Source organism: Pleurodeles waltl, chromosome 11, assembly GCF_031143425.1.
Source record: "Pleurodeles waltl isolate 20211129_DDA chromosome 11, aPleWal1.hap1.20221129, whole genome shotgun sequence".
In the NCBI taxonomy this organism is placed as follows: Eukaryota; Metazoa; Chordata; class Amphibia; order Caudata; family Salamandridae; genus Pleurodeles; species Pleurodeles waltl.
In genome coordinates this window covers 239586638-239608435 of record NC_090450.1, presented here as the reverse complement: position 1 = coordinate 239608435, position 21798 = coordinate 239586638, and the positions used below count along the sequence as shown (strand labels likewise).

At 41.6% G+C, this 21798-nt stretch overlaps 1 protein-coding gene across 1 annotated transcript in view; it reads left to right on the top strand.

Annotated features, from left to right (window-relative positions):
* The window catches only part of AP1S3 (adaptor related protein complex 1 subunit sigma 3), a 163512-nt gene that overhangs the window by 100403 nt on the left and 41311 nt on the right, over positions 1 to 21798 (top strand). Inside the window, exons 3-4 of the mRNA XM_069213481.1 lie at positions 2300 to 2408; positions 5255 to 5392. Coding sequence (XP_069069582.1) covers positions 2300 to 2408; positions 5255 to 5392 — 247 coding nt within the window. The remainder of the gene's footprint in view (positions 1 to 2299; positions 2409 to 5254; positions 5393 to 21798) is intronic.

Sequence of the window (21798 nt, the reverse complement as noted above, 5' to 3'; positions counted from 1 at the left end):
ACATACGTACTGGTCTTTGGCAACAAGACCTCCCCATGGGATTCCACCTGATGGCAGTGGGAGCTAGGACCAACACCCACAGGCTACACAAGAAATCTGGGGATTATTTTAGACAACAAGCTCAATATGACAGCTCAGGACAATGCAGTGTGCACCTCCTGTTTCCACATCCTACGCATTCTACAAAAGATCTTCAAATGGTTGCCTTAGAACACGAGTTAGAACTGTCACCGAAGCACTCCTCACTAGCAGGCTGGACTACGACAACACTCTGTAAGCCAGAATCTCCAAAACTGTGATGCCGTGAGGACCTGCAGTGCCCCACTTGCGGACCGCAGTCCGATCGGCTGTCCGAGTCCTGGAAGGCCGTTTTCTGCCACAGGCTGCATTTTGAGCCACGTTTCGGTTCGCAGCCTATTTTTCGGTCCACAGCGCGACCGATACATCTTTCTTTGGGCGCTGCTTCGCGCTGCACCCGTTTTTTGCCTTTCTAATCTCTCTTACCTATTCTTTCGGCCTTGTTTCTTTTTTCTTGTTTTCTCTTTCTTTATGGTTTTCCTCTTAGCCATCTTTACTTCTTCCCAGGAGTCTGTGTTTCCTTCCCTGCATGCTTTGCTTCCTCTTTTACACCATGACTATTTTTCCATTCATTCAAATGTGGCTTTTCCCAATTCAAGATGGTGTCTCCGGAACTTCCTGCGTGTCACTTCCTTTTTGCCAGTATATAAGCACAGCTGGTCTTCTGTTCCTTGCGTTGCAAACACTTCCGTTCTGGTGGTGCTCCTCGCTCCTGTATCTGGTGATTTTTTTGACTTCTCCTGTTTTTTTCTTGTCACAGTTTTTGCTGTTTCCAGTTCATATTACGCTTCTCTTTTTTCTTACTTCTTTTTCAGGAGTTCCTTGCTCCTGTGGTTTTCCCAGGATTGTTTTTTTTCCTCTGGGACTCCTTCTGGAGGTCACTGTCTGCCTGTTGTTACTCTATCAGCAGCACCGTGGCTACTGGAAAGGTTCGCCCTTACCTTGGTCAGTCCAGAACCAGCAAGTGCCTTCAGATTGACAGACAGTTGCGGTGAAAAGCATTTAGATTATGACAAAATGACTCCTACATAGACTCCTGACCATCCAGAACACTACTGCAAGACTCATGCTCGACCTTCCATGCCGCACCCACATCACGCGCACCTCAAGAAGCTTCACTAGCCCCCCATTCACAAGCGTAGACAATTCAAATGTTTCACGCACACATACAAAGCCCTATACAACACAGGACCAGAATATCTGATCAGCTGCATACACTTTAACCAACCCACCTGACACCTACGCTCTCCCTTACTCTCACACATTCCCACATCCACGAAAGCAAAGCTGGAGGTTGCTCATTCTCCTACATTACACACAATCCATGAAATGACCTCACTCAAAACATCAGAGCCTTCTCCGTACTTCTTGAGTTCCACAAGAAGCTGAAGACCTGGCTCTTCCAGGAAACTCCTTGGGCACTGCACCCCTGCCCAAATGCCTGGATACCATCTCTGGTGATTATTACCCTATACAAATCAATATAGCATAGCAATATACTTTGTTGAAGAGCTGCCATGCAGACTCAAGGAATACATGGATTTATAGGTGTATAAGATTGCATATAATAAAGCCACATTGAAGTGTAATTGCTAGCAGACAAAGCAACTATGGACCTCCTAAAACCTGCTTGTGCTCCTTCATGTGTGTTTTCTTTATGTAAGGACTAACCGTGATTAGCAATGATAAAGCACACATTTTTTATTTTATTTTATTTTTTAGAATTCATTACACCATGATATTCAAGAATGTTTTGTGATTTGTGCACGATTCGAGAAATGTGAGCTAGGTGTTTTTTGTGGTTGTTTTTTGCCAATTATTTCATTCTGTTTGCCATCCTTATTATTTGCAGATATAATTTGTTGTGGTAATTAATGTATAATCATATTGGATTTCCTCGATTTAGATAGGAAAAATGAAATGCCTCATCTGAATTAATATATTTCTCTTCAGAAACCCATGAAATTAAAATATGATTTATTCATCCTGTTATACCAACTTCCTCCCAAAATCATCTATCCAGCCGACAAATTATCACATGTTCTTAGCTGCAGACTCAGCCCAGGTTAGTTTTGTGAACACATTTAGGTGAGAATGCCAGTAAGTGGTCGCCAAATTAGTGAACATTTATTATGCCTCAAAATTGATCTTTACTTCTAGGAAATGAAGAACATTTAATGGCTTATCTTTAATTATAACCCAGTTTTGTTTCTCTTTTTAGGTACGCTAGTTTATATTTTTGCTGTGCAATAGAAGAAGAAGATAATGAACTACTGACTTTAGAAACTGTTCATCGGTTTGTAGAAGTACTCGATAAGTACTTTGGAAATGTGAGTTATTTCAATAACCAAAACTCAGTGTACGTTTCAGATATGATTTGATATAAATGTTGAGATTGAGTCGAGGGATATTTAATCGTATTTCTTATTTTACATTTCTATGTTCTATAAACTGTTAGTCTTTTTGTTTTAGTAAAGTCACTAATGTGCGAGACTCCCTAATAGATTTAGGAAACATTGTATTAACCATAGAAAACGAATTAACATGTGGGTAATTTGACAAACATTGGCAAAGTAAATCATTCTCCATGAGCAATCGATATGGAAGTGATGTTCGGTGGGAGTGGAGGTGTCTAATGGTAAAACAAAAATGGGGTCAGAAGTAATGGAATTACTATGAGGGATTGGAAGAGCAATACTGAGAGTGGGGTTGGAACTTGATGGGAAAGCGGCAGACAAGAGCCAGGGAAGAAATGCAATGCCCTGGTGTGCTCAAGGAAAAAATATAGTACTTCCTTCAGTGCAGTCAGAACACAGTAAATACGTAATGGTACAGACTTGGTTTAAAAAAGAATAGGGAAGAAAGGCCTTGAATAAAAAAAACAAGGAAATTGATAGACAATAACTCCATCCAATTAGGATTAAGGGACTGTTCCAAAAAAAACACTTTATATATTTAAATTAGTGACTGTAGGTATTTTATATCAAAGAAGTAAAACTGTCTGTAACCTAAATGGATCCAAATTTAGGCAGCAACAATTGGTAAAGTTTGAGAGTGGTTGGAGAGGAGGTGAGAAAATGCCAGATGGCAGCGAAATGGGAGAGAGTTTCTAAAGTCAATGTAGCTTAAGCCATTCTTAATAATTGATGTAGGTCACTGAATGTGGGCACCACAAGGACCAGACGTACTTAGTGCTTGGATGATGCATAACCGTATGGTTGCGGTTGTACTTGTACCATTACAATAAGGGCGCACATTGATCTTTGCCCCATTTGAATTTTGTGATATAATATGGATAACATCTTCCATGTTGCTCCACTTTTTCTCTACTGTTCCCTTTGATTGCCTTTCAGTTTCCCAATTGGCTTTCTCTCCTCTTCGTCAGTCAGTGGCAGGTAGAAAACGCACTGTTTTCTGAAACATTTAATCCATAGGAATGTATACAAAAAGGCTGACTTGTGATTGTCAGGACTCATACCTGTGGCCAGCAGCTGAATAAATAAGCATTCTCAATCGCACTTGCGTTCTACCTACTCTACTACTCATGAGGGCACAGTTGGTAATTAGAACCTATACAGTTCCACAGCTAAAGGCAGTGATGCACCTCACAGCAATTCAGCAGCCCCTCCACAACCCAAATCAGCAGAAGCTTGCAGACTATGAAACCGTAGTGAAACCACTGCACTCTTTGGCCGCACCTTCACTGGTCTAATCCTGCTGATTCTTCAAATTGTTTGTTCAGCTGATCTTGGTTTCCAGTATGGCATCCCTCACAGGGCCGGCTTTAGCGGTGATAGCACCTGCTGCGACAATCTTTTTTGAAACACCCCCAACCCCTCTTCCCTTGGTGACCTTCTCCTCGGATTTCCTCATTACCAATTGACAAAAATGCCCCTCATCTCTCCATAGCCCCTCTCTCACATATCTAACATTTGTTTAAAAGCCCTTGTAAAGGCTGGCTTTACTAATCCCCTTACCTATCCACATAAAATACAGTTCTGTTCTTTGCAGCAGGCATGTTAACCCTCTTCGCTACTTTATGGCGAGTCAAAACTGCCACTAGACAAAGCTCAGATTTTTCTCTAGTAGGACCATTAATCGTAAAAGTTATCTTGACACTTTTATTGCTGCCTCAAAGCTAAACGCACAAGGAACGCTACAGCAGGTACTTTAAAATCTTAAGTTGTTGCTAAACACAGCACCCCCCTTAAGTCAGTGCACCCCCTCCTGGTCAGCTCCAAGTGAGGCCGCCCCTGGTGACACCACCCTCAAGCTGGTCCTGTCCCCTCATTACCATTTTAACCAGTTCACTTTGTGCTGTCCTATAAACAACTATTGTTAACACCTTTTCCAGGCCAGGTATCACGTCTACCGCTCTTCTCATTGCCATTGCTGCAGAGCGCCTCCCCCCCACACAAAAAAGCACGTGACAGGCTTCTGAAAGTCAAACTCACGCCCCTAAACTCAGAAGAATAGCAATGCAAATAGCCATTCCAGTTAAAAACGGTTAGTATCCAGAGGAACGGGGCTTCCATACTGGGAGAGGTCCCAAAACCTAGACAGCATTGACCCACAGGCCGGAGCAAGTATTCCCAAGAGCATGATGTGTTGGTAAGTACGATTTGTTATAGCCCAGTCACATGGGTCTTTTGATTGGGGATGACCCACTGAACATTCCACCCTGGTAAATATTACATGATTTAACCATTATGGCTTGTAAATATCTTTAACCCATAGATCCATGCCGTGTGCTTTCAGCCCAAAAAGCTATATCTTGCACAAGTAATCTGTATGAAATGTATATAGTTTTGATAATATTTTTAATTAAATATATTTAAACTTACCACTTTTAGAAAACTCCGCCTAATAAAGCAGCTCATTTATAAAAGGAAGACAGTCCCTTAAAACCGTAATGATTGCACATGCAGTGTATTATAGAGTACCCCAAACATCAATCTATGATATATTGAGTGCTCAGTGACATAATTGAATTTTGTTCTTAACCAAACCTAAGAGCAAGAAGGTGACAGTGGTTTGATCTGTTTAGGGGTTAGTATCTTAAATCATGTTTTGCTGTCTACATGCTGATTTGAAATTCCTTCTGCTAAAAGGGTGTTGTTAATTTTCCTGTAAAATGTTGTCAGCAGACTTAAAAGTACGTTTTCCTTCCTTTCAGGTTTGCGAACTAGATATTATTTTTAATTTTGAGAAGGCATATTTTCTTCTTGATGAGTTTCTAATTGGTGGCGAAATTCAAGACACTTCAAAGTTATCTGTAGTGAAAGCCATCGAGGACTCTGATATGTTACAAGAGGTAAGCGGAAAGTCCAATGTCCCAGAAGTGAAAAGAAAAATGCAATTAAATGCAAATAAATCTGATAGGTTTCAGTGGGGGGGAAATACAGAACATTCTTATGTGTACGTTGATCGGTAACAAGTGTGCTATGGAAAGATTATTCTTTTCTAGGGTTTCATTGAGGCTGGATATATATTCTGTAAGGAGAAATTCCTCCTCCTCATTCACTGACTCTCCCGCACCTCTATATTCCAAATATGTCTTCTCATGCCCCTTTTCTTAAACTCTTACCCTCAGTGGAGACTCAGGTTAGCTTTACTAATCCCTACCTCTCCCAAATCGACAATGCAAACCCACCTCTGCTCCCTTACCACTCTAATGCAATATTCAGGTTTACTGTAATCCTTCAAGGCGCCTTCACTAACCATCAGATCCTCTGTTGCAACCAACCTCTCTCAAACATGTTTTCCGTATTGAAACCTATATGTCTAAAATATAAAATCTTCCAGGCAAAGGGATGGCTGTTATCCTTATTTTAAGCCCAACATTATATTCAGAAGCCCACAATATAACTCTTTGAATATTCGCTTGTTTAAATATGTAAATAGCCTGTCTTCCGGCTCTAGGGCCAGATGTAGGTAGTTGCGATTTTGCGACTCGGAAATTGTGAGTCGGTGCGACTCGCAATTTCCGATTTGCAAAATCGGATTCAGAACGGTGTCTCAGACACCGTCTGCGATTCGCTGTGGGGTCGCAAAGTGGTGGTAACTGTGAATTGCTTTGCGACCGCATTCGAGGTCACAAAGCAATTTAGCATAGCGTTGCAAGTCGCAAATTGGAAGGGGACACCCCTTCCTATTTGCGAGTCGCATTCACAATTTGCGAGTCGGTACTGACTCGCAAATTGTGAATGTGCATCTCGAAGGGCATTTTGCATGGCGCAAACTGCGATTTTTGCAGTTTGCACCATGCAAAATGCTTGCTACATCTGGCCCCTAGTGTGCAGATATCTATTGTTCTCAAAAATACATCTGACTCCTCCCTAACTTGCACCCGGAATCTATCCCAAGTTCGGGACCTCCTTGAAACGCTGTCTTATAGAAGGTGACTCCCTCATTTAGGTTGATAACTCCTACACTTGAAATGATTTGTGGATAATTGGGATAAACTGGTCTAGTCCAGCAGGTTGACAAACATGCTTTGAGATGGGCACAGACTTTATCTACCTTCCTCACAACCGCCCACCTGGGTTGCAAAAACACACTTCCTTCCCCATCCTGGATAACCTAAAAGAAAAGGACAGGTCAATGTCCTCCTTGTTGGTCTTGCTGATGAGTCGCCCCCACCTCAGAAAGCCTCTCTATAATCCTCAAACACATTTCCCATATCACCACTGCTGTGCTGGAAGAGCTTGCCCTACTTACAAACAGAAGTTTAAATCCTCCAAATGCAACAAATTGCTCTCTGATGTAAAATGTTTCATATCCTTTCTCACTGAATTGCTTGTTGCATTTATGATACCGGCTATCAAGTATAAACAAATTACAATGAAACGTGAAGTGGAACCATATTCTACATTTTAAAGCCCTAAGTCAGTCCATGGTGACGTTGTCTATGGTGCTAGACAGTCTCATTTGAAACGCCCACCAACTGATTCATGGCACACTATTTCATTGGACCCAGGCTTGCAAACTTTTAACTTGTGAACACTCAACCTCACCCTGGACAGCTCTTGTTACTATGGTCCTACTTAGAAGTAATGGCAGGTACACTGAAGCAGAGCAAATTGGGTCCATGAATAGTTGTCCCATCATCTGCTGGAACCCTATTATAGTAAATATTTATCCTTTGTGATGATGAGGGAGTGGGCTCTTCTGCTTTACTAGTCAAAGGTTGTATGAATTCTTCTTGTGCACCTGTGTCACTGCTCTACCTCCGTCAATCAAATGACTTCTGACACCTTTTGTAGCAGTAAGTCTACATAAGTTCTGTCTTCTCTTCACCCCTTTCATTAAGACAAAGGCAGTAAAATAGCCATTACCAGTACAAAGGAAGCCATACGCTTTTACCAACCCACCTGCCACCTACACTCTCCCTTACTCTCACACATTCCCCCACATCCACGAAAGCAAAGCTGGAGGTTGCTCATTCTCTTACTTTACACACAAGGCATGAAACGACCTCACTCAACACATCAGAGTCTTCTCCTTATTTGTACTGTAAGCGGACTCCTCCTTAAATTAACTTTAAATAAATAACCGTTACCAAGAAAATATCACAATCACAAACGTTTTAGACTTTTCAACTATGCACATGACTCTTACCTGTTTCTCAACAGCTTTGTAAGGTCTCATGACCTTCATTGGCAAAGCCACCAGAAATGTTCCTCTCTCCTACTACCTGACAATTAACCCCTCCAGGCATTTTCATGCCCTGACATTCAAAATCTCCATCCACAAGATAATTTACAAATGTATATCTGTTACCTCTTGTGTAGTGCTGTTCTTAACTGTATTTATCAGTGCATACCAGCTGGCAGGCAGCTTCAACTCTAACGTAACCATGCTGCTGTTACACCAAACGCTGACCCACATTGCGGACCTTCCTGCCATCACACAAATTCTCCGAGTGACAGTCACAGCCCACTTCTCTGACTTTCCGGACCCACTGAAATTCACACTCCACAAGAAACAGAGCACAAACGTAGAGTGTATGCCTGCCTCCAAAAGATAGATAAATTGATGGCCAACAGTTAGCTTTGCATGATTGCTGCACAAAATACAGCATCTTACTGTACGCCCTGGAAGAACGGAAAATCACATTTCATGTGGCTGTGTTTCCTGGGCATTTCTCCCACTTCCTCTCACTCTATAAGAAGTCTGAGTCAATGCTCACATTGTACTATTTCCCTTCCCACTGTCTTAATTCTGTGAAAAGAAGTGTGTTGTTTCACCTCTGTCATTTCTGTAGGATACTCCGGCTTAAGCAAGTGAAAGATCAAATCGCCTCATTATAGCAGTGTTCCTCTTGCATTGACAACTGTAATGGACTCTGATACTTACCAACCAAACCCTGAGAAAGTCCTGAATTGAAGGTCTCTGACCACATGACCCCTGGTTTAATATCACTTCACTCGCTGCACAACAAAGGATTGTTTTGAAAACTGACTGTCCAGTACACAAATACTCACACACCTTTGCTCCTGACTACCCCACACCCAGTTTATTCAGCCTATATTTTCCAGCAGTTGCCCATGTCCAGGATTCTAGAATGATCTCACAATGTTGCCATCAAGATGGTTTGTGTGAAGCTCTCTGCATCATAAGTGTTATCCCTTTGAAACTCTTCAGCTCTACATCTGTGCAATATCCTCCAATATCTGATTTTTGTAAAAGCAACTGAAAACCCATCTCTCCCTCCAAGTGTTTTCTGAATGACTTTTCCACAACAGTTGTCTTTTCCAGGTGTATGCGGCGAAATATTTTTCCTCACCTGTTTCCTTACTGGTTCTGTTCTCTTTGTACCCACAATATGTAGCATTCTCTATGTGCATAAGCGTATGATAAAAATCTTAAACAAAAATAAAATAAAAAATACTCTGATTGCCATCAGGTTCAATTTGGATTATATACTAGAGGATGGCCTATTGGCAACTTGTTTGACGCAGTAAGGAATTATTTCAGAGATTGAATTTCCGTACAATTACCAAATTTAGAGGGTGTAACTATGGCTCAAGGCGAAGATAGGGCTCCTTTAGTTGCTGCCTTTCAACTCAGACGCAATGCCGGTTCCTTTGGGCTTTCCTTGAGTGAATTGCGAGCAATTCCAAATGTTCTCTGTCGGACGAACCCATGCAAAACAAGTGAGTTTTCAAAATGTTTATGTGCTCTATTGGACAGGTTAAAACTAATCATCACACAACCAAATGATTACATTCAGGTATCTGAGACTAGGATATGGAGACATACCCCTTCAAGAGCCTTGATAAAGTCCAGAATAGGACAAAACATGTGTCGGCTGGAGTTTTTGGCTGTTTTTTTCCAATCAGAGTGAACTTTATGATTATGAACGTAACTATTTCTGACTGAATCTTATGATTGGATTGAACCTCATTATCACCATCAGGATTATTTCTGGATGGAATCATTATGGATATCATCTTTGTTTTGTTTTTGATTTATGTATGTCCAACTTGTACTGATGTCTAACTTGTACTGTTAAGTTTATATGTTAAATGTTGTCTAAGATGTTATAATTATTGGTTTTTCAGATTGAAAGTAAATATTTGGTTTCTATGGACTGCATCTCTTAATGTATCTGTTTATATTCTTCAAAAGACTGTACATATTTGTTTCTTCTTCATGATTGCCTTTATATGACTTTACTAATTTGATATGAGTGCTCCACATATTTTTCTGTTTGATAGTCTTTATACTGGTTAAGATCTCTTTTCCAGTACACATATTTGGCAACAATATGTTTATGTGTTATGAGCACCCACATTATACTCTCTCACTATAGGAGTATGCGGCCAATTTAAGCTTTTTGTTGCCTTGTTTATATTAATTTTGTCTTTTCCAGGTGTATGCGTCTGAATATTTTTCCTCACCTGTTTCCTTACTGGTTCTGTTCTCTTTGTACCCACAATATGTAGCATTCTCTATGTGTATGAGCTTATGATAAAAATCTTAAACAAAAATAAAATAAAAAATACTCTGATTGCCATCAGGTTCAATTTGGATTATATACTAGAGGATGGCCTATTGGCAACTTGTTTGACGCAGTCAGGAATTATTTCAGAGATTGAATGTCCGTACAATTACCAAATTTAGAGGGTGTAACTATGGCTCAAGAGCGAAGATAGGGCTCCTTTAGTCAGCTTCGAGTGACACAAACAGTTAGAGTGAAAATTAGCTAATTTGATTTCTTGCTGTTAGGGAAATGAGCAGAGAGTGAGGTGCCCGGAACTAAAGGAGGATTTAAGAGGGGACTCTGCAATGGAGATCCAGAGTTCTGCAGGGCCTGGAATGAGGTATTTTAGTCTGCACCCACTTGTTTATTGGTGGTGTGCAGGCTGACTCGGAGCCCGTAAAGGGATAGAAGCGTGGGGAAGAATTTTGCAGGGAAGCTACAGAAAGCAAGGATTCATTCCAGTTCCCTTTAGGGATGTGAAGTAGTTCTAAAAGTCCACATTCCAGACAGTGTACATAGATTAGTCGTTTACAGTGGACATGCTGAATGCAGCCAAAAAAGAGCAAACTGCTGTGCTGGCTAGAAATAGTAACAACTTTTTGAGTGACCAGACAGTCCGGCTGTGGACAGGGGAAAAAAGGTCTACATGATGTGCTTTAGTCCCTTTACGAACTTATGTTGATCTTAGAAGTAGGGAAGGCTATAGGTAGGGAAACAGTTGATAACTTTACAGTAGCCCATTCAAAGGGCAAACCACCTCTTTCCACTTTCAATCAGGCAGTGCCTAATTTGTGAAAGAAAAAAAAAGTGCCAGGACCCGTATCTGGGGGCCACTGCAGGTTGCACCACCCAATGTCCCTGCCAACGCTCCCAATGAGAGTACCAACATAACTAATAACAGTCCCACTCCTACAAGAGTGACAATTTAGACTTTTAATGTACGTGAAAAAGCCCTAATACCTGCCACCCTAGCTATTTGTAAAGCTTAGGGAAGCAGATTTTAGTAACTTTAATGCATATGGAATTATTAAGCAACTGTTGTCATCCTCATCACAAACTTTTTCAAGCAATACCACTATGTGTGACAGCCTGTCAAAAGATCCGGTGTTGACAATAAAGTGCTGGTGCTGAGCACCGGACACCACTGGCTCAATTAAGCACTGCAAACAGGTGAGTTATAGGTTGCTTCCCCCTCGGCCATTGCTGCACAGAAGCGATGCAGATGTCTGTTGCATTGACCTTGTCTCCACCTAATCAATTCATGGTCTACATACAAAGACATAGCTTTGAAAAAACTTGAATTTCCTTATTTACTTATATCTTCTACAGGACATACATTTAATGATATAGAGCGAGGGGAAAGTGGTGATCTTGGGGACCCAATTTTGTGCAAACCTTGGGTGGCTGACTTTAACTTCCCCTGACGTTTTTCCCCGTGCATGATTTCAGAGGATTTTTTTAACACATGCTAGTGCAGTGCCACTCTAGTTCAGTTAGTAGTTTTGAAGTCAGTGGGCCAGCATGTTATGGTCAACCATGTCATACACTGTTGAGGTCTAATATGATTAGGGTGTCCGGTTAATTATCATAAGGGGCTCTCAGTAGCTCCTTTCCATTGTTGATACAGGTTAACTCAGGATTTCTGATTAGCCTAAGTCTTGATTATTGATAGAGAAAGCGGTCACCGTGTTTGCTGTTCACTCGTGACTCCATTATAGGAATTTTACCACAATTTGCCAGATTAGAGATGAGGTGGTTTTTAGCTAGGCCATTCATATCCGTACTGAAGTTTTTAACTAGGGGGCAGTTGTAGTTTTTTTCAGGATCGCGGATACTGTGTTATGATGCAGAAAAAACATTCACGATGTGCAGGAGGCCCAGTCGTAAGGTAGTGATTTGCTGTTTGCTAAAGCTTGCTGGACAGGGTTTGAGGGACCCTAGATGCTGTGAGTCGAACTGTTTTGATCATAGCATGTGTTGATATCTGGGAGAAGACTGAGAAGAATGGGTTATCAATAATTCGTTCTCTCACTGTGCCAAGAAGTGTTACGGTTCAGTGGCAAATATAAACTGGGACGTTTTCACTTTTGTTGGCAGTGAACAGTAACAGGCATTTGGCAGGGTGTTGTGATGGGGCCATTCCAGTTTTTTGCTTGGGAGAATCTTGTGATATCTTTGTAAATCCAGGAATTTAGAATTATGTGCCTAATGGATGGTTAGTATTATGATGTGAATATTAATTGCTCACCATGCATTTCGTGGTTAGTGACTCATATGTGTTTATATATGATGATTTGCGAGCAGATTAGTTTTTTAGATTACACAACTGTTTTTCCATAATCTGTTCTACCTACTCAGTTCTTAATGAGGATTTTGAAAACATTTTCGAACATGACATCCAGAATGGTGATATAATTGTCAGCGAAATAAGTATCAGTAAGGCCTAGAAATTCTGGATTGCAGACATTAACAGTGATATAAATATTAGATGAATTCTTCACTATATATTGATACTGCTATGTGCGATGACAGAGTTACTCTCCTTACAGCATTAAGGACTGTTGGCAAAATTATAAAAGCTATCTGGAGTTTAACTGTGGGATGAGAACGGAAAGGTGCCAAGCTCATTTCCGGAGCTCAGGCTTGGCGTCTGCCACCTTGAGCCCCTGTGAGATGGCTGGAGCTGCCCGGTGGTTCTAGGTGGTAGTGCTTTGAGTGAATGAATGACTAGTCCAGATTGTGGAGGGCAGAAGAAAGTGACATGCTTTAAGTAAGCCTCAGGACGTGGTGGGGACTGGGGCAGAAGTACTCTGGGCACACAGCAATGAAGAGCTTGACATTGGCACAACAGGAGTAAAGTCACAATAGGTAAGGAGGTGGCTAGTTTGGGGATCTATTAATGATCAACACAGAAAATGGGCTTAACAACTCGTGCTGTCCTATTCTCCAGGCAGAGTAAGGAGATTGAATGCCACCTACTTACAAAAATAAAGAATGGCATACACAAATCATAGAAGAAAAAGTGGAACTTCAGGCACCATCATGTGCTAAACACTGCTCTAATCTATTTAGTTGGGTGTTTGCTGCCTCCACATCAAGATCACGTTGTACTCGCACCTCACCCACAGTACAAATATAACACAACCCCTGGCACCTTCCCAGAACGCCTCAATGTTAAATAGTTACCTAAGTATTTACTCCCTTAATGGTGCACATTTACCACACTGAAGGAGTAAACTCAAGGCTAACACACCCACCTTCACATGGAATGGCATCAAAGCAACTACATGGGGAATGCCTTCAAACTTCAGAGCTGTGTACCCCATCCAAAAGAAAGAAAGAAAGAAAGACAGTGCAGTGTCCTTTAGCATAAGATCCATTGACATAGTGCCCACAAAGACCGATAAGCGGATGTAGCAGGTACACATCAAATACACTGCATCACTAGACAGTACACTAATGAGCCCTACGTGACTGGCTACGTTCCAATATGGTTCACCCTTTTAAACATTAGGAATCACCTTTTCAGGAGACTTCTTTGACTCCAGTCAACTAGAATCCTACTACTGCAGTGGACACGCAGATTCCCGAAGCGTTTCTGTACTATACCAGTGGTGAGACTTTGATCTGCGCTTAACATAAGCTGTCATTGAATACTGGTAAGATAATTCCAAGTCTGAAAGTTGGCAAGGCAACCAGGTATACTACAGGCTTGTGAAGCTCTAAATTAAATGGGTCATAAACAATCTATTTCATTTTTAAAGTAGAGACAACTTGTTGTTAACCTACTGTATTGCAGTGTTGTTGATTGCTTTAAATAATTCTGTTAAAAAAAAACTTGTCAAATGTCTTTACAGATAATATATCGTAATATTGTCTTTGTGACTATTAGACCATAATCGGAATGCGTGGCAAAAATAAACATTTCACCCCAGTAGGCGTGTGGTTTAACTGAAGAATTCCAGAATAAAACTCTAACATAGAACTGTAATTGCATAGCTACTTTCATGCCTTTTTGTAAAGAGAAACTTACCACAGTTTTGCTAAAGGCTTTTTAATTAGTTATCATGATAAGTCTCAATAGTTTTAGACGACATTTATATATACATTTTGAAAAAGTCTTGTGTAAAATTTTGCACTTCTTTAAATACGATTTGAAGAATCCATAGTTCTTGTCAAAATATATATCTTACCGATTCTCTAATGAACTGTTACAAGCTTGCCTATCTATTTTTGTTACTTTGCCAAGTTTGCTCTAAAGGCATTTCAGTTTTAGAATTTACACCGAGTACCAATGGGTTTACTTTCTTGGTCCGTGCAGTTATTTTCTTCTAAGTGGAACAGGTTCATCTAGAATAGTTCTACAGCTTAAAACTGATCTACCATGAAGGGGCGGCTGGTAGTCTAAATATTTGGTAGGGCAACCAACCAAATATTTAGGGGACCAGCTGCTTGTGGGAGGGAGGGAAAATGAAAAGTAAAAGATCACTTCCCTCTGCTGGCCCGCCTGCTCTGGTCCTCGTGCAGTCCCTCTGCGCTCTGAGTGCAGCAGTTGAAGTGTCCACACCAGTCTAGATGCTGCTCTCATGCTGCTGTTAATGTTAGCAGCATGAGAATAGCGCCAGGATTGGCTGGAGCAGGCTGCCTAGGTGTTCCTGCAGGCGCCGAGGGCCAGTGCTTGCTTCCCCTCATCTTGCTCAGACAACTGAGTGGAGACGTTTACACTGGGCATTCCAGGCTGGTCATCGCAAGATGGCCGGCCAAAATGACATGTGCAGTGTAAACTGGTGGAGTGAGCATCACTTCCTTGCTGTAGTGAGCAGCAGTGGCCCCCATCCCCAAAACACAGCTCGGCTGGGGAAAGATTAAATTGGTAATACGTGTATTTCATTACCTTTTTATTTTTCATCTATTAGGTGGTGCTGGCAGCAGGAGGGTGATGCTCCTCTGCCCTAAGGGAGCGGCCCCCGCTGCTACCATGCTGCTGGGGTCTTTACTAATTTGGGTACACTTTAATTCATGTAACTGTATTAACTAAAGGGGACCGGAAGTAAATATTATCAACATATGGTCTGACCACATTAAATGGATTATTGCTAGAAAGGTATATTCTATAACATTGCTGAAAGTCAAAAACGACAATATTAAAAAACGTTGGTCCCGCAATTGTTATTTGTGACTAAACCGTGAAATTCTCTTAAAAAGAAGTAGGCTCAGGTAGACTGCCAGTCACCTAAATACATGAGGAAAGTCCGTTTCTGTTGAATATTTCACTGTGAGTGTCTCAAAATTGGAAAAGTAGAATGCTTTACCACTGTGCAGGTCCAGTGCTCACTGCGAACAATGGCTACCGTGCTACCTATGCCTTACAACTTTCCTAGCCTTTTCCACCTCAGAACTTTGCAGGTGAACGGGATAAGCATTTTAGGCTATATCATCATTTCAGTCAGTCTCCTCCCATCCTTAATTAACCTCAGAAAATCAGTGCCCCTAAAAGTTGTCTGTAAAGTACTCCCAGGGCATGGACACTCAACCATCCAAGGGCTCCTGGGCCAATGGTCTCAAAACCTTAGGTTTATAGACCCATCCTCCATTGACCGATTGAGTCACAGGTAGCTGATGGACCCAGGTATGACGGTCTGATAACTCATTCACTAGTTCCAAGAAAGTACAGTGTCCTGTGGTGCGCTGCTCTGTCTGCATATCTGCCACTTGAAGAAGGAATGGGGTTAAGGGGTTTCACACAGTTTGAGCACCCAAGCACGAAGAAAGATTCTTATGTTTTCTGGATCCTGCAACATGTCCTCCAAGACACGATGTAATGCATCATTTATTCCCCAAAGCCTATGAAATGGTAGCCTCTTGCGCTGCACTGCTCAGCTTGCTCACATGCCACATGTAACCATACAGGGAGAACAGGCAAGAAGATGTACACGTTATGATCACAACAAAAAGATTTCCTGATTTGCCACAGTGAATTTCGGTGAATGTGGGGAGGGGATGTGGGTTGAAATGCACATTTTTGAGTATAAGATAGGAATTACAACAGACTGAAGTTCTTTGAAAAGGTACACTCAGACAGGGGTGAACGTGGTGCTACCACTGCTACAGGGTTGTTTTGTCTCATTACTAGGAAGACTTAGACCAACCCCTTTGCAAGCACATGCGGCATGACCTTTCTAATGCAATAAATCCTGGACGATTTTAAGTGAAACTTCACTGTGTTTTGAGGGTATGAAAAGTATATTTTGACAAAAGTACCTTTTTCATACCCCCCAAAAAGTGTTTTGATATTTTTTTCAATACAACAGAATAATTTTTTGGCTAACAGTAACTTGTACATATTCTCGCTGATTGTTTCCCCTTTTGTTAAATGTCTGAGGAGCAGATCAATGAGGATCCCGACTCTGGCCACCTATCTCACATTTTGTATTTCAGCGCTCATTTTGCCAGAATTGTCTCTCTCAGTAACTTTCCAGTATAGTATAAAACTACTAAGAGTTAGTTTCTTCTAGGGGTTAGTGACACATTTTGCTAAACATTTACCTTTTCCAGTACGAATCTTTTCTCGTTTGAAATCGATAACAGAACAGCTGCTTGGAGAAAGGTGCATTATGTTTAGCCAATTGTTACTTTCTAGAGGAACTGAGGGTGATGTGTGAACATACTCGAGTCGATATAAAGCTAGTTCAATACTTATTCTGCGGTATGTATCTATCAATGTCTAGTTACAGTAAGTGCTACGTGATTATTACTGCAGCTCATACTGTTGGGATACTTGTAACCTTATGCAGACATTTTACTTTAGTGTAAGGTCAGATTTGGGAAGCTGGAGGAAGAGGGCTGCCCACAGAAGACAACCCCGTTCCAGACTTGCCCTCTGTTGCTGTATGAAGGGGAAGGGTTTTGGGGCGAAGGAGCTACTTTAGCGACTCCCCGAGAAGGGAACTTTACATCCACCTGAGTGGCTGGACTTTTTTACTTGAGACACAGCAGACACTGGTTAGCAGTGGGCATCTATCGAAAAGCAAAGCTGCCGTCTATGAAACACCCCTTGCACTTGGGCCTATGTGGGCTGGGTACTGTTGATGTATTCTCTTCCTCCTGGCCTTTTTAAAGTCTGGAGGCCGTGCTGAGGTTCTGCTAGGCTGCACTCAGGCTTGTGCTGGCTTGCATGTGTGGAAGCCACCAACCCGCCTAAGACAACCACTAAGCAGGTGCAATGCATTGAAGTTTACTCCAACCCTCACCATGAAATTGGAGGAAGGCAATTGAGCAAACAAAATCAATGACTGCTAGGGTTGGCAATCATCCAATAAGTCCCTTGAATTTTTTACGAGAGAAAGAGGTTTGCTCCCGTAGAGACTGTTACACCATGCAGGTCGGACAGTGGTGACTATGCATTGCAAACCAACCCACTCCTCCATCAGGTTTTATTTATTTTTTAATCAATTTTACCTTGCTCTGTTTGACCTGCCGACTGTGGCATTCCAGCACCCTGTTGGCTAGCCAGCTAGCGCGATCTAGAGACCTCTTGTTGTGTACCTCTTGTTGTCTACTGTGAGCTCAGTGTGCTCTGTGGTAGAATCCCTGTTTTCATTTCACTGCCATACTTGGGCAGACTTCTTTTGTTTTGTCAGGTGTACCTACCCAAATTCCGGGACTCTGCCCACTTCCTTTGCAAGTACCACCCACATTTTGTTTGCTTTTGTGTTTTTAATTAATCAGGAAATTGTAAAGCGCACTACTCACCGTGAGGGTCTCAAGGTGCTGATGGGGGGGTGGGGTGGAGAAAGGGCGGGTGGACGGGGGGGGCTGCTGCTACTGCTCGCACAGCCAGGTCTTTCAAAGTTTCCTGAAGGTAAGGAGGTCTTTGGTCTGGCGCAGGTGGGTGGGGAGATATTCACAAACCTTTGAGGTTTTAAACTTTAATCAACACCTTGTCTTACCAACACTAGAAAAACACAAAGTAATGCAATATGAATGGAAGAATGTGACCCCCCCCAATTAGCTACATTGTTTATTGAAACCTTTTAAAATACTAGCTGTTTTCAGACCTTGCCTTTAATTCAAAGAACTGCATGTGTGTCTTTCTGTTCCAAGTGTGTGCTGCGTTTAACAAGTATTAGAGCTTAGAGAACATGAGTGTTAGAAACATTATACATACAGGGTATATAGTCAGCCATCTTGGTTTCATTGTTGTATAATGTTTAATTCCTCTGCTTTATTTGGTTGCCAGATTCCACTTTGAAATACCAGTTCATTGTGCATTGTCTTCTATTTGGAAATGTGTGATTTCTGGTTACTTTTACTTTTTAATCTGGTAATATTTTTAATATGTATTAGAACCTTGGAATGCTGGGAGCTCGATTGAAAACAATGGAGTGCTAGGGTTTCTAATGGCTGTATAGCAGCCCGGAGTGCCAACATTCCAATGTTTTAGTTCACAGCTGTTGCTGTGAACTAAAGCTTCACTGAACCCGACGGGATTTCAATCCCCTCGGGCTCCCTGCAGCCTTTGTTTTATTTTCCAGAACATTCTGCCCTCTAGTGGAAAAATGTTCTAATAGCTTTATAGCCCTTTCTAGCTGGCTATACCAACATTAGAGTCCTGCTCCCTTGCTAAAGGCCCTTGCCTTCGGCCCCTGCCTTTGACGCAGAGTTGGGCGCAGCTTAATGCAAGACCAGGTGAATGCTGTCTGTGGGAGCTGTTTTGGTCTCCTACGGATGCTTCGCAGATTGTAGTGTGGCACAAGACCATTGTACAGGCTTTGACTGTGAGTAGGTTAGACTATGGCAGTGCTCAGAATGTTGAAATGGCGGAGTATCTTTGTACTGTCTTCCAACTGATTCAAAACTTAGTGGCAATACTGATTTGCAGTCTTCCTACCAGAAGCTTGGTTTTGGCTTGTTTGAAGGCCCTTCACTTTCTATCTACCAGTCCATATGGGAGCCATCTTTAAACCACTTTGTCATGCACATAGAGTTCTTTAGGACTCTGGCCCAGAGTCCCTGCATGGCCGTTACTTTCTGCAAACCAGGGTGTGCTCTTTGTTCTGCTAAGCAAGCTTTGATGCAATGCAGGTGAATTGAGAGATCCATAATGGGTGGCTACTCCTTCAAATACTTGTCAGCTTCACACAGGAACTCCCTCTCTTTCAATCTGCGTTTTACTTCTGATTTCCTAATTTTCTGGAGGATGTTGAAGACTTGCCTTTTCCCTCAATAATTGCTTTCCCATGATTTATGCAGGCGAATTGGTCTGTGGTCTAGCACTGGGATATTCCTTTGTGGATGACTGAGCATTCTATAAATACCATAAATAAATAAATATTCTTATGAATGATCATGATCTGGAAGTGCCACTTTTGTACATTTGAGGGAAAAGCCATGGTATTCTTTGGGGCTACTCTTGTTAAAACCCCCTTGGTTACCTCCTAATCTTCATCAAGCAGGGAGACAGGAGTGCTAGGTTCATTCCTAGGGTGAACATGACCTGAAATATACCACCAATCTCTGCCTCTTGATATAGCATATGCAGCTTCCCATCAATGACTATGCTCCTTTTTGTACTGTTACTTGTTATCGCAATGCTGTACATAACATATTTTCCAAATATTTAACTCAGCTGTTCTAATGAAAAGTTCTATAGAATAGTGTATAGAGATTATGTGCTAATTTGAGAAACTTGACTGACATTAAAATATTTGGTTTACACACTGACTTTTAAATCTAAATCTTGCAATAATACTACATGTTTCAACCCAACATGCCTCTATAGTGTCACTTCTCAAGCTCTAACCTGATCACATTGTCAATAAGTATGCTGCTTAAAATAGACCATTTCCTAGACACCGCTTCCAGTAACAAATATAAAACATCCTCGGCAAGGAAGTAGCCAGAATTTTAAAATCCCCCCCAATTTGATCCAAAGGTCTGATGGCAAAGCAAGTGAAACCTAAACCTCTCTAGAAAAGCGTCTGGGTCTTTTCCATCCACATATCTATTCATTCATCTTTTCACTCTTCCATAACCACAATTTCACCTTTACATTCTGCCATCCATTCATTCTTTCACCCCCTATTCAGTATTTCCCTGTTCCTCCCATTGGACATTCCAGCCAACAGTTCTCACATTCATTTTTTTTTTGGGTCCTCATTTTCATACCATCCTTCCTCACCACGAGAGGCTATAAGGCAATAAAGCAGAGTGTACTATGATCAAACACTGCCCAACTCCGCCAGACCTTTACCTGCCCGGAAGTATGGCCTCGCTATACCCACTCCACTTACCAACAACGGCCAGTGGTAGTATGTTGGAGGCAAGTTTAATCATTGGACCGTGCCAAATCCAAATGTGCTCCCTTATCCTCACCCAACCTCTCCCAAACCCCATCACTGCTTCAATTGATTCCAGAATCTATTTATTTTTTTACAAATCTTACTCGTGTCCAGTTTTAAATTATACATCAAAGCATCTTTCCAATCCATAAACTTTGGGGGTGAGGCATCAATCCATTTGTTACAAATCGCTCTCCTTTCCACAAGTATCATATAAAACAACAACTTAGTGCCATCCCTACTTATCCGCTGGGGTCCTGTCAAACATCCAAAAAACACAAGCGAGGTGCTTACCTTGAGTCTTATATAGAGTATTTCACTAATAGCATCACCAACCTCTACCCACAATTTGCTGAGCTTGGGACATTCCAGGAACATATGGACGTCATCTACCGCCAGGGTTCCACACTTCCTGCATCCGACCATATTGTCCTGATCCATTCTACAAAGCTTTGCTGGTGTCCAGAAAACTCTGTGAATTGAGAACAAATGATTCCTCTTTAACGCAGCAGCCTTGACAATATTGTATAAAAGTGTAGTAGATACTTACCATAACTCTTTGCGCTGGTGCTCCGGCAAGCACTCTCCCCATAGCTCCTCTAGTAAGGCGAAATCATCGTCCACGATATCCATAAATAGCCAGTACTATCTGGCCACCTCCTTCTTCAACGGGATATCCAGAAGCCACTGATTTTCCAACTCATTTGTGCCTCCCAACTCCACTTTTAAATCCTTCGCCCAGCTGATAATCTGAAGGTACTTGAATTTGGACAAGTTACCCCCTACCTCCCCAATCAGGTTTTCAAATGATCTAACCTCTCCATTATAACAAAGTTGTCCCCAATATAACAAACCTGCAGCTTTTAAAGGGGTTGCCAATGCATCCTTAGTCCACTCCGGTGACCCTGGGGAATCCCAAATCGGGGCCTTATCACTATAATACGATAATCTTGTGGTTCTTCTGATCGCATACCACATCCTCGCTAAATCTTGTAACACCTTAAATCTGATTTTCTTGAAGTACTTATACATAAAACTTGTCTGTAACCCATTATCATCTGCCATTGTGATCAAAGCCTGCCCCAGCTCAGACCGACATGAGTAACTAAAGGTCTCCCTCGCATTCTTCAAAAAAAAGGCCCACTCATAGGATTGCATATCTGGCAAAGCCAACCCTCCTTTTTCTTTCCTCCTTCTCAATTTTGTCCGAGAAATACGTACACCTTTAGTTGCCCAAATGAAACTGCTAATTTTTCTTTCAGTTTCCTTAAAGAATCCTTGCTAAATATTAATGGAATCAAATTGAAGATAAATGTAAACTTGGGAACAATCACCATCTTAATTAAATTAACCCGACCAATAATAGTTAAAGGTAGATTTAACCATCTCTTC